At 40.9% G+C, this 13,109-nt stretch overlaps 1 protein-coding gene across 3 annotated transcripts in view; it reads left to right on the top strand.

Annotated features, from left to right (window-relative positions):
• XPO4 (exportin 4) overlaps positions 1-12,030 on the top strand; it is a 143,665-nt gene extending 131,635 nt beyond the window's left edge. Inside the window, exons 18-22 of one of the 3 annotated variants that reach the window (XM_019524536.1) lie at positions 2,524-2,642; positions 3,337-3,467; positions 4,239-4,350; positions 7,314-7,406; positions 11,373-12,030. In XM_019524536.1, coding sequence (XP_019380081.1) covers positions 2,524-2,642; positions 3,337-3,467; positions 4,239-4,350; positions 7,314-7,406; positions 11,373-11,570 — 653 coding nt within the window. In that variant the 3' untranslated portion in view covers positions 11,571-12,030. Of the gene's footprint in view, positions 1-2,523; positions 2,643-3,336; positions 3,468-4,232; positions 4,351-7,313; positions 7,407-11,372 lie in introns of all 3 variants that reach the window. The other 2 variants (XM_019524535.1, XM_019524537.1) reach the window with 2 other exon arrangements.
• Positions 12,031-13,109: the final 1,079 nt, after the last annotated feature.

Genomic DNA, 13,109 nt, shown 5'->3' with positions numbered 1-13,109 from the left:
ATCTGTGCGCTGTGGAGGCAGGTGCCACTCCAGGCTGGGCTTCACCCCCTGAGCCCTGCTGCAGCTAGCTTGGAAGCAGTCCAACACCACATGCGTCCATTTGCTGGGTGGGCAGAAGATGAGGCTCAGCCCAGGGTGGGACTCATGTGGAATCGGGCCGCTCCCAGGCCAACTGCAGTGGGACTTGGGGCGCAAAGCCCAGCCCACAGCAGCAGCCGCCTCCACCGCACACACATTGGGGGCAGGGGGCACATGTCCCATCCAAACATGGAGCAGCACAGGTGGCTGTAGCAGCTGTGAGGTAGGGAGTGGGGCAGGGGCAGAGGCAAGCCCCACATGGCTGGGGCACGTAGCCTGGGAGGGCACAGGGAGCGCATGCCCCCAGATCTGCACACAGGGCAGGCTGTAGGCTGGGGCCAGGATGGCATCATGCTGTTCCCAGTGGAGGTGTTTGGTCATGCTACACTCAGGCCAGGTGGTGGTGTTGGGAGTAGGGCCATGGTGGAGGAGCTGCAGCCACCTCAAAATTTGCCATAGCCTCCTCCAACCCCCACTCCCAGCACCGCTGCCACCCAGCCTGAGTGCAGTGTAATCAAACACCTCCACCGGGTACAGTGCAGTGCCACCCACTGCATGCACCCCCTGTGCCCTCCTGGGCTGCATGCCCCTACTCTCTCTGCACCCCCTGGACAAGCTGCTTGTGGCTCTGTCTCCGTCCCCACTCCCTCCCTCACCACAGTTAGGAGGGTGGGGGCAGATCAAGGCCCCTGCAGTGAGGGAGGGAGTGGGGCTAGGGCTGGGGCCTCGATCTGCCCCCACCCCGGCCCTTTCCCCTTCCTTTTACCACACGGACCTGGGTTCCTTTTAAGTTCCAAAGGTGATCTCCGACTTTAAATGTTTGAAGACCACTACCCTAGAGGATAGGCTGGCAATCCAGGCCAGTTTTAACAGGTTTGCAAGGTGGGTGGATCAAAACCTGATGGTGTTCAGCACTGAAAAATGCAAGGTGCTCCACCTCAGGAGAAACAAGCCACATCAGACTTATAGGCTCGCTAGCACCACAACTGAAAGAGACTTGGGGGTCATGATGGACCACAAGATGAACATGAGCCACCAATGTGACACCGGAGTCGGCAAAGCAAACAAAACTCTGGCTTGCATCTACTGATGCATCTCAAGCAATACCCAGCAAGTCATCCTCCCACCTTACTTGGCCCTGGTGAGGCTCTATCCAGTTTTGGGTTCCACAATTCGGAAAGGATGTGGTGAAGCTTGAGAGGGCCCAAAGGAGAGCCGCGTACATGATTAGAGGACATGAGAGCAGGCCTTATGAGGAGAACCATGGGACTCTTCAGCCTGGAAAGCGTAGGCTCTGGGGTCACTTGGTGGCAGCCTGTAAGTACATAAGGGTGTGTATCAGGAACTGGGGGTGCCCTGGTGAACAGACATTTTCCTTTGGACCTTGTCTTCCCTTGGTCACAAACTCCTGCAAGATTGTTTTAGGCTGGATATAAGGAAAAACTTCTTTACTGTCCAAGTCCCTGGGGCCTGGAATAGACTCCCCCCAGAGGTGGTGCAAGCACCTACTCTGGACACTTTCAAGAAACATGTGGATGCCTATGCTGCTGGGATCTTTTGACCCCAGCTGACTTCCTACCCCTTGGGCAGGGGGCTGGACCCAGTGATCTTGTGAGGTCCCTTCCAGCCCTAATATCTATGAAATCTTTGAAATCTGATCTCTCTCTAGCCAGATATTTTTGTAGATGTCTCTCACCATACTTCTGAGTCATCCAGGTGAGAACTAGGTACAGTCAACTTCAGTGCCTGTGTTCAGTTCTTTACATTCACAGAAGCACAACCTAAACCCTATCCTATATTTTTATTCTACAAATAACATTGATATGAACTTTATCATTAGGCAGACGTGTCTAGGCAAATGTAACCTCATTTGTTGAAGATCAGGATTCAGACTGGGTTTTTGAGCTGGGGATACCTGGAATTGTATGTGCATGTTGCAGTTAGTTACCTGGAAGAATTAATATTGAGTTGGTCATAAAACTTAAGAGACTTAACATGTTCATGTGTTATGATGGCTAGGTGGCATGAGATGAATTGAAGTTTGTATGGATGTGAATATTTGTTTGACTGGTAATGGGAAATGCAAGAATGAAACCTCAGCTCAAAGTGAACAAAGTTTTAGTTTTTGTGTTATCCTGTTGCTGAGTAGAAATGTATCTGGGTTTTTTTCTGTTGTTGAAGTTTCTTTGGAATATAGTATTATGAGATGCTTAGGCACAAAAGGAGTTAGCTTACAGTCATATGGCAACCTCAACAAGCATTAATTACTCTTGTTTTTACATCGTGTTGCTGGGAGTCCTGGGGTAAGGAGAAGAGAGGATTGAGATTAGGTAATTTAAAAAAAAGTCTGGTTTGCATAAATTTATGATACTTCCTTTCAATATATGTAATCTCTCTTTAATATATTAACATGTTAACAGTAAAGGTACATGTGTTTTCCTATAGATGAAGTATTTAGAGGACATGAGCCAGGACAAGCTGCAAATAGATCTGTTTCAGCAGCAGATGTTGTTTTATATGGAGTTAATTTAGTTCTACCTTTGATGTCCCAGGATCTGCTCAAAGTAAGAAGTTCTCATATTTTAATAAATATACTTAATGTATATTCTACTTGATTTTTAACTTTAATCCAGCAGATTAAAATAATGAGTTACTTAAGTTTATTCTATATACAAGGCATTTTCCTAGTAACATGTGAAGATACCCTAAAAAAGTTATTTGTCTGTAAGATGTCTGGACTACTTCAAAACCTTATTCCATATTTGCCCATATATAGGGTTACTTAGTATATTAAATTAATATAATGTACCTGGTGTAGTCTGCATTGCTTGTTTTCCTGATATTATTTTCTTTTTCATCATATGTCTTCTCCTGTAACCTTTTGTCATCTGTTCATGAACCGACTACCTAGCTCTTATCTTAATTATTAAAACTATTCACATTTGGACAAGTACGTATATATTATGTGTTTTGTAACTGATTATCACTTTTGCATCTCTTAGTAAGGCAATATTGAATAAGTTAATGTTATGACAGGTTTGTGTCATGTACACACTGTGTGTGTATGTATGGCTTCCTTAAAAAATCAAATGTATCTCACTATTAATGTCCATAACCTATAAGTTTCTACCTTACTTGCAATTATTGTTGTCTGGTGCAAATAGGCCAGATCAGAATTTCAGCTGCATAGAGATTCAAGTACTAGTAAAACAATAAACTGTCTTGAGTTTAAAATTACCAGTGTTTTTCTTTTGACAGTTTCCATCTCTGTGTAATCAGTACTACAAATTAATCACCTTCATCTGTGAAATATTCCCAGAGAAAATTCCACAGCTTCCAGAAGACTTGTTTAAAAGCCTAATGTACTCACTGGAGTTAGGGATGTCATCGTATCCTTAACACTGTATGGGTGCACAGCCAAAAGGGTGGGAAAAAATGAAAAGTGCTTTAATGAAGAAATCATTAAAACTGATACTTTCCTGGTTCACATTCTCTCTGATAAAGCTCTGTATTTATAATTGTTCTGCCATAGTTAATATTCATTCTGAAGTTAACCTCTGCATTCGGTTTATTATTAAAAGTTGCTGAAGCAGTAGCATCCACTGAGGTTTTAGTTTTCCCTGAGTTTCTCCTGACCCATAGCATTCCTTTAATACAGCTTGTAAATGGCTTGAGGTGTATGTTCTTGCAGACACTTTCTACTGTTGCTTCAGTTCATAGCGTCTGTAACTTCATAAGCCCTTCAGCTGGTATCCCAAAGCCATTCCTGAATTAGTTGCTCAGCTGGCAATGCAAAACACTACTGCTGTTCTACTGGGCTGCCTCCAGAGTATTTCCTGTCATGTTGCCAATGGGTTTTCCCTTTTATAATGGGAGGGCCATTTTCACTAATCTGTGGCACGTGCCATAAACAGATGAGAAGCTTGACCATAAGGGACTCTTTCTGAAAATGTTATGTCACAGAGGGTTGTATTACATTAGAGTGTGTAGCTAAGAAAAGAAGGCAACAAAGATTTCTTTTTATTAAAGAGCACTGTAGTGAAAATGAGATCCAAGGATGTGTGCTCACTAAAACACTTGCTAATGAAGCTATTGAGAAATTTACCACAACTGAATAAGTCACACATTTCTTTTTCTTTAATACTTAATATCAGAATGAGTTCTGAAGTGTGCCAGCTTTGTCTAGAAGCTCTAACACCATTAGCAGAACAATGTGCAAAAGCACAAGAAACAGATTCATCCCTCTTTCTAGCAACAAGGCACTTTCTTAAGGTAAGATACCTAATTATGTCACACTGCTATTGTGCTTAATTAAAAATATACAGAGTGATGATGGGTCCAGTGCCTCCATTAAGTTATGCACTGTACACATTCATTGTAAGAAGCAGTTCCTGCCTACAGAACTTAATATAAATAGAGACAGGCAAGGGGAAATGAAGGCAGAAAGGGGGAGTGATGTGTGTGCAGCTACCTGCCAGCTTTGATGGAGACCTGGAACTTTTTGGTCTTCAACTCATATTTTACTTCTGTAAATTTGACTTTGGAATTCATTTAAAGGTTTTTATTAAATATCAGTGAAGTCTGCTAAATACTTAACTCAGAACTAGACCAGTGTAGAGAAGCGTACTTCTAAGTTTAAGAATGGATAGATGAAGATGAAGAAGCAACAGGAATAGGATGGAGAGAGAATGACTGATTCTTAAAATAGAAAAAAATAAAGGTTTCTTATTCTGATTTCTTATTTAAAGAAACTACATGGTTTTTAGCCAAGTAGGTTCAGGGTAAACCCTTCTGAGCAACCTGCTCAACTTTTTATTCAGGTGGGTCTTAATGAAACGGTCAGTTGCTACCAGACAGGAGTGAGTTCAGAAAACTTGTGTGATCATCCCCTGTTTAAATGTTTAATTAAAAGTCTATTTTGCTGTTCTCTTCCAGTGCAGACTAAGTCTTGCTTGGGGCCTCAGTTTTCTTACAGCACACTTGCTAACGTCTGAGCTTCTTAGGGATTGCTCATGACATCTTGTTTGATAACTCTGTCAGTTGGGCTGAGAATGAACAATAAGCCTTAATACGTTATCCATCTTAGTCTTCCAAATGGACAGACTTGTTTATCACTCTCTTCTCTGACTTTGCCTTAAATTCTCCGACTTCCCTTCCTCACTATCCTTCTATTTCTTTGAGCATTATAATGATCTGAAAACAGCACTTGACAAACCTGATTGGTAGCCTCCTAATGTTATTCTTGAGAAACAACCCGTTCATTTAAGTCTTTCTCTTATAGAGCTGTGGTTTTTGGAGAAAAGTCTGAGATGTTTCCCCCCAGAGACTGACCATACATAGATAAATAGGGCTTTGAAATCTGTTGTATATGTAAGTTCTCTCCACTGGGAGATCTCAGTGCTTGTTCAAGGATCTATCTTTAGAAAAAAGCCTAGACAGCTTCCAATTTCTAAAAACTAGATCCAGTATCCATGTTAATAAAGCAGATTGGTTAGGGTTGCTTCTCAAGTTTCCTCCACCAAGACTCTCTGTACTGGTTGCCCATTTCTAAGAATGGAAGTCTGTAGAGCAGGGGTGTAAACTCGCCCACAGGTCAGATGAGTGGCATGGGGCCAGTCCACAGCATTGATTGGGCCCATGGACTCCCGCACCCTCCACCCCATGCATGCTGTAATCAGTGCCTGCTCTGGCTGGTTTGGGATGTGCACAGCACAAGGTGCTTGCTCCAGCCAGTCTAGGACCAGTGCAGTGTGGGTCCTGGGCAGGTGTTGTGTACAATGCAGGTCCTGGGACTAGCCAGGGTGGGACTTGCATGCATCGTCTGGGTCAACTCAGACCTGGGAGAAGATGATGGGGCTCCACAGGCCAGATCTTGGACAACCCTGTTGTAGAGATCCTTTCCATGACAAAGACTGCTTGAGTTAGAATATCTGGAATTCATGAAGTATTAGTCCCCTGCAGAATCACATTCTTCCTTCTTTCAGTTTCTTCACAGTTCCTGAAGAAAGGACTACGGGTGAGGCGATCTTTCCCTTTGTTGTCATAGCCACAGTGCCCATTGACACATGTAGTGAGCTAAAAGGCTACATTTATAATGGTTTGATGTTCACCTGTTATGGGACATGAATCTTAAGCTGGCTCCCTGGAAGAAATATATTTAAAGAACTCCACTTCTTAGTAAACAGTGTTATTTTATCCCTGTAATACTGCAGGTTTTTTCTAGCAACGTATTGCCTTACTGGTAACTTTACACAAACTGAAAAACTAACACCTGTAATTTTTTGCATGGGGTTTTTCACGTGTTTCAGGTGACTCCACGTATATATTGAATGCTGTGTATTTGGCCTATTGTTGAATTGTAAATATGTCCTTTCTAAACATAGGATGCATGCACCAATAAAGAATCACGTATGTGGTAACATATGAAGATAGTATTGCATGTTCATTTCTGATGTGTGAAGGCAGGAACAGAATTATCTTAAAATTTGTACCTAGTAAAATGTTGTTGTTTGCAACTCGAATGCATCTCCAAATACCTGAATTATCACAGCAGAAGCTAGCCTCCTTTTCCTGCTTATTCAGTACAACGTAATATGTTTTCCTTCCTAATCAAATCCTCTGCCCTGAAAATTCCTATTTTGTATTATAACCAGAAATCATTTCAATTGATCAAACTGGGTAAATATATCCTGCTTGTTGCAAATGATCATGTTTCTATAACACTATAGCTCTATTTTTGACCAGTTCTGTAAGCACTAGTTGCAAATATTTCCAGAAGTCCTTACTTGTGAACTCTTGTTTTTGTCAGATCTTTAAAGTTTTAAAGGTGCATCTGTACTGCCACCAAAAGTGTTGTTGTGCCATATGTATGCATAACCTTAAGCTAGCTTCAGTCTAACTAGTCCTGGTAACGAGTGCAGTGAAGATGTATGATGGCAACTGCTAGAGACAGTATGTAGGGTCCCTAGCAGGATTCAAGGCCATGACAGCAAAATTATCCAGACTTACCTGAGCCAACTGGTTCATAGCTAAGCAAGATGCACCTACATATACTGCAGTCACAGCATCATGCCCCCTGAATACAAAGTACCTGATAGATGGAATGGAGACTTCCTAAACTCTGATCATTAATTTCCCAAATAAAATTTTGCCTTCTACTTTGATCTATAGCAGTAACTGAGAATCAGTGTTTTAGTTAATGAAACTATTTTGTTTTGTGATTGTTTTTTTTTCAGATGGTCTTTGACATGCTGGTACTGCAAAAGCACAATACAGAAATGACAACTGCAGCAGGAGAAGCATTCTACACGTTAGTGTGTTTGCATCAGGTATGGTGTTCTGTTTTGTGGAGCTATTTTGCAGATAGTCTTTATCTATGTTAAGAGTTTTGGTGCATCTATTTAAAATGCCTCTGTTATAAAACAGCATTTGGTGGTAGATTTTTTTACTTGTTGAAGGAAGGCACAAGAGGATCCTACCTTTTCTTACTTATCAGCTTCATCCTTAGTACATTCCTTCCTTGCAGCTGGAATTTCCTTGTTTGCCTATTGGCTTCTATTAGCTTTGACAAAGGTAGACTATTCCACAAAACATCTATGGGCTGTCCTTCTGTGATGCTTACTAATGTCCTGCATCTATGCAGAATCAAAGCTAAATTTGCCAGTACTTGTTATAAAGCAGGGCTGCCCAACTTCAGAGCAGCTGAGGTCTGGGATTATGGTTAAATAACTGGTCTGTCAATTTTATTTCTAGACATGTCTTACCTTTATTATTGTTTTTCTAGGAAAATTAGAGTAGAACCATGTCAAAGTTATTTTGCAAATGTATGTCCCTTAACCTTTTAAGTATTAAGCATTCCTCAGGTTTTATGGCTCTGTGCTTATGATACAAAGTAGCTTTTTAATGAAAAGCAGCCATGCAGTTTCTTCATACTGACTGATTATGAAGCCTATTACTCCTTTCTTTTTTCCAACTTCCTCGAGGTTGAAAGTTACAGATTTTTCTCTCAGCAGTGTTCACTAGAGCGCTTCTCTCTAGCTGTCACAAAATCAGCTTGGGAATCTCAAAGCCTTGGGTTTATTTGAAAAGGAAGAACTGGCAATTTTCATTAAAGCTTCAAAGTAGGTTATTTAGGTATTCAAAACATACACATGTATGATTTCCAAGTGTACATAATACATGTTGTCAATGTCTAGCCACCTAAAAATATGAATTAGACCTTCCAAATGAGTAACCTAAAGTTGTGAATTTTTTTTTTTTAAATAACTTTTGGGGGGTTCTTCATTTGCATCTGGTTTACCATTAGGATGTACATGACTCGTGTCTTCAATTGCTCTCTACAACAAGGGTTAGAAACACAGAGCTTGAGTGTTTAATGAAAGCTGAGGATCTGACATCGCACTTAGTTCTAGAAACTCAACTTAAAAGAGAATATAATGAGATTTGGCAAAACTAACACTCCCAAACTCACTTCCCAGCTACCAGAATGAGAGAACTTGGCAGAATTTTCAGCACTCCTCCTCTTAACATTAGGAATGAAATAGTTGACAGTTATATTTAAACTACCATTGTTGGGCATCTGTGCTAGCTCCTCACTATCAAGATTGGAGTGGTTTCTACCTCTCAGCTTTTTTTTCAAACTCATTTTGACTTACTGCATTGATTATGCACATTCATATGCTTGATATTTTCCCTGCAGTCAACTGCCAATGATGCATTTGTTAAAAAAAAAAAAAAATAGCTGAGACTGGCAGATCATTTAACAGCCTCAGTTCAGTCTGAGCCCTGCTTCAAGCCTTGCTGGTGAACATGGCTCACCACAGAAATGATGAGGAAGGCATTTTAAATCCAAACACAATGCCACGTACAAATTAGAGAGGTGGTTAGCCAAGTTAGCCTGAAATTAGGCAAACACAGGGCAGGGTGACGCCTTAGACCAGTGGTCTCCAAAGTGGGGTGTTTGCAAGATGATTCATTGGGGTCCGGGAAGAAAATATTAGAACTTCTATTTATATTTATGTAAATATACATATATTGGGGGTGCATGCTCAAAAATGTTTGACTGATAGGGGTTCGAGATCAAAAAAGTTTGGAGACCACTACCTTAAAGTGTCACCACCCATCATCTTTCATTACTTTGTTAATCCTCCCCTAAAAAACACATTTTGTGATTGATTCCCAGTTCTTTGCTAGCTTCTCTGTAAAATGGTGAATAGCAACTATCACTAACTAAAAAAAGAAAATTGTGTAGAGTGACTTTCCTTATATTACATTCCTTTCCGTCCACCAATGCCTTATTCTAGTTTCCCTATGAGGTTTTGGTATTCTGGCTCTCTCTGGCTCTGTGATTGTACCACAAAGAAAACTGTTGCTCCATCATCACCCTTTGAAGTTGATTTCCAAAGCTTTTATTTAAAGCTGCTAAATAGTAGCTCATGGGGATGGAATCTTTTTTTCCACATGTGGCTCATACGATTCAGATTTTCCATAGTTATTTGGAAACAAAATCTTTTAAAATCTTACTTGCATATTTGAGCCATTGTTCCTTTGTGATTTTTTTTTTCCCTATAATTTTATACTGCTGCTTTATCGGGGGTGTACTGCTGCTTTATCAGTCAGTTGGTCTAGCATGAAGGGTTTGAAGAGGTAGTTAACCATGCTAGTCCAAAGTCAGGCAGAAGGTAGCTAGACATATGGTCACTCTATTCAAGATGCCATATCCAAGGTCCTTGCATTTGTTGCTTCTGCACAGTGGCAGGGGTGCTTGCCTGCCCACCTGCCTGGAACTGTTGACCAACCAGCCTTCAGAATCTGGCCAAAGCTGGACATGTGGTCACCCTAGACGTATGGGTTGTAAAGGCTAATGCAGGTAATGAGATTAGAATTTGTAGCCTTGGTTTAGATCAGGGGCAGTGATCCCCAGCCTGTGGGTCAGATTCAGTCCCTAGCACCTTGTCATCCAACCCACAGGACTCCCCATGGGGCCAGTGTGGGTCCAAAAGGTTGAGCACCACTGGTTTACATCCTATCTAACACAATCCAGTCTCTGAATGGTTTCTTGCTCTGCAGTTTCCTGTTTAAGTTGGTTTTTAAGGTTTTGCTGTCTAAGAACAGCCACTCTTGACTCAGGAATATTCCACCCAGCAACTTCATTTCTTGGATACCACTGTGAAAGTTTGCTGTGGTCATATCACCACCATGTTCATGTTAGAAACTGACGGACCACTGCAGCTACCTCCACACCAGCAGCTCTTATCCTAAATACACCACTAGATCCAGTGTCTACAGCCTAGCTGTAGGTTACAACCATATCTGCGCTGATCCCACTGACCAGAGTGCACACCTTAAGGATTTGGAGAAGGGATTCTTACATTTACAATACAAGCGTAAAATGGTAGCCACTTAAATCAACAGAGCCAGATTCAGCCTCCACTCTGACCTTTTACAATGTCAACTCCAAAACAAGGACAACACCAATTCCTTTGGTTGTCACCTACTCAGACACATTAATAATGAACTCAGCCCTTCCTGGAAAAAATAATAACCATCTCAAGGTACTATGGGAGACAAATCTGTCCTGGCTTACAGTTAGTCCCCCAACCACAATATCTTTCCAATAATAGACTTCTTAACTCCTATTCTCACCAAGGCACCAGACCTTGTTCTGGACAAGGATGCCAGCTGTTCCCCCTCATCAACATGGACCATATCATCACTGGACCTAATGATGTGAATTATAACATCCAAAGTCCATTCACCTGTTCCTGTACCAACATGATATACACTATCATCTGCTAAATGCCCCTGTGCTGTCTACATTGGACAAGCAAAGCAATCCCTATGTGAAAGAATGAATGAACACTGATCTGACTTCAGTTTCAGAAAGACAAACAAGCTTCTGGACATTACATTGCTGACCATAGGGTAGTTGTTTTTGGACAACAAAACTTCATGGCATCTGATGAAGTAAGCTGCTGTTTATGAAAACGTATGCATCTCTGATTCAGTCTGTAAGGTGTACATCTACCCCACTTTTTGCCTTTAAAGAGTTTTACCTAATTTGGGCATGTTGAGGGTAGCTCCACATTTACTTTTACTGCCCTTTTGGTTACACTGGCTATACGAGAAGTGGTACTGTACACTAGTATTATTATATAAATTATTTTAAAGCTGCTGATAACTTCCCATCACAAATTGATTTTGTTTGCAGTTCTTTGTCCTGGTATAGGAAGGTGTATACAGGATGATTTGAATTTTATTTTCTATGTTGTTAATGGCTGCTGTTTGCTCAACAGGCAGAATATTCAGAGCTAGTTGAAACATTACTATCAAGCCAACAAGATCCAGTCATTTACCAGCGATTAGCAGATGCCTTCAACAAGCTTACTGCAAGCAGCACTCCTCCTACACTGGACCGTAAGCAGAAGATGGCCTTCCTAAAGAGTTTAGAGGAATTTATGGCCAATGTTGGTGGACTTCTCTGTGTAAAATAAACAACAAAACTCCTATGCCTCATTTAGACCCTTTCTGCAAAATGCACTGAGAAATGCTGAATGCTGACTAAACCTTGTAACTATTTCTGGGTTCTTTGCAGCCATCTCAGATTTTAGAGAGCCTGGAAGTTTGATATAACACAGTGAAATAGGAGAGGTCAACTCTGAATCAGCTTCTGCTATTGTGTGTTAGCCACAATCTGTCATACTTTGTTTGTTGTAAAGAATGAACAGCAAATTGACATTAAAAATGTGCAAACCAATATGGGCACAGTGAAAAATAGCTTCAGTGCCTTTTCCCCATTGGTTTAAAACATGAGTGGCCAGACAGACTTTTACAGATTATTTTTTTTTGTTACTGAAAATCATCATAGATTATGACGTAGACACGTACAAAACTGTAAACAATTTAGCTAATTCAAGTTTTTTTCCTCTCTGAAGGTTGAATTAGTGATCCAATGAAAAAACACCAAATGGTATTTTAAACTTGTGTTGTTTTTCTACATCAGCCTGGTGTTGCATGTTTTATGTAATACAGGTTTCTATGTTATGTTCTGCTGCCTGAAGTTCAAAAGGAAAAAGGTGTATATTTTTGTTCCCCTAAAATGAACTTTAGGAACGGTAGCCATTTCATTGCCTTAATTTAAAAAAAGAAAAAAGAAAAAGCTGATACACTTTAGATAAGAAGTGTAAGGCAAGATTTGAGTCTTTAGAGTTAGCTTAGGATGTTGGCATTAAGCTGCTGGGTATCTGTTGCAGCCCTCTTCATGTGGATGTACAAGTAAAGTTGGAGTGCGAGTCTAAAGCAAGGTTCATGTGTAGTTTTACTTTCAGTACCTGTTTTAACCCACACCCAAGTCGCACACAGCTGCAATGTATTTCTACACTGAACCATTTGCTTAAGCAATAACAATTCAAAGGGTGTAAATTAGTGATTTTACAAACTGTTTTTTAAGTTGGGGCATTAGATAAAACAATTATGCTAGTCTGGGGGTTCCAAATGGTGTTTTAGCCAAGGGCCATATATATTTGTTTTTTAGGGGCAGAAAGACTATTAGTATCTGCAGTGAATTTTTTTCCTGCTACCACCTCCAGATCTTTTGGTGCTCTTGCCTCTTGCTCCTTTGCTCAGCTGTGTGTGTGAACACGTCAGCTCTTAGGGGGTGCGGGGTGGGTATGGGGTTGCAGCGGGGTTTCATATTACCAGCCAATAGCTGGATATAGCGGAACAAGGGAGAGAAATGCAAGAACATGGAATCAGATGTAAGTCATGAGCCAGACAAAGCTGAAATGAACACACACAGGTTGTATGCTGGATACAAGGTTTTGTCAGGGAGCAGGCAAGGAAGAATTTGGCCCTTTGGTCTTATGCTTGAGACCTCTGCTAGATTGTGATGTTGAATGTTTTCCATGTGGTTTTTACATTTATATAAAATGTACAGTATATACACCTTTACAGTGCTGTGTATAGCATCATGTTTGCAACTGTGCCATTCTTCAGCTTTTCATCTCAAAAAAAAAAAAAAAAAAAAAAAAAAA

This window comes from Gavialis gangeticus, unplaced genomic scaffold (genome assembly GCF_001723915.1).
Source record: "Gavialis gangeticus isolate Ggan-Ray unplaced genomic scaffold, GavGan_comp1, whole genome shotgun sequence".
In the NCBI taxonomy this organism is placed as follows: Eukaryota; Metazoa; Chordata; order Crocodylia; family Gavialidae; genus Gavialis; species Gavialis gangeticus.
The sequence above is the reverse complement of the archived record's forward strand: the minus strand, read 5'-3'. Positions and strand labels throughout refer to the sequence as shown.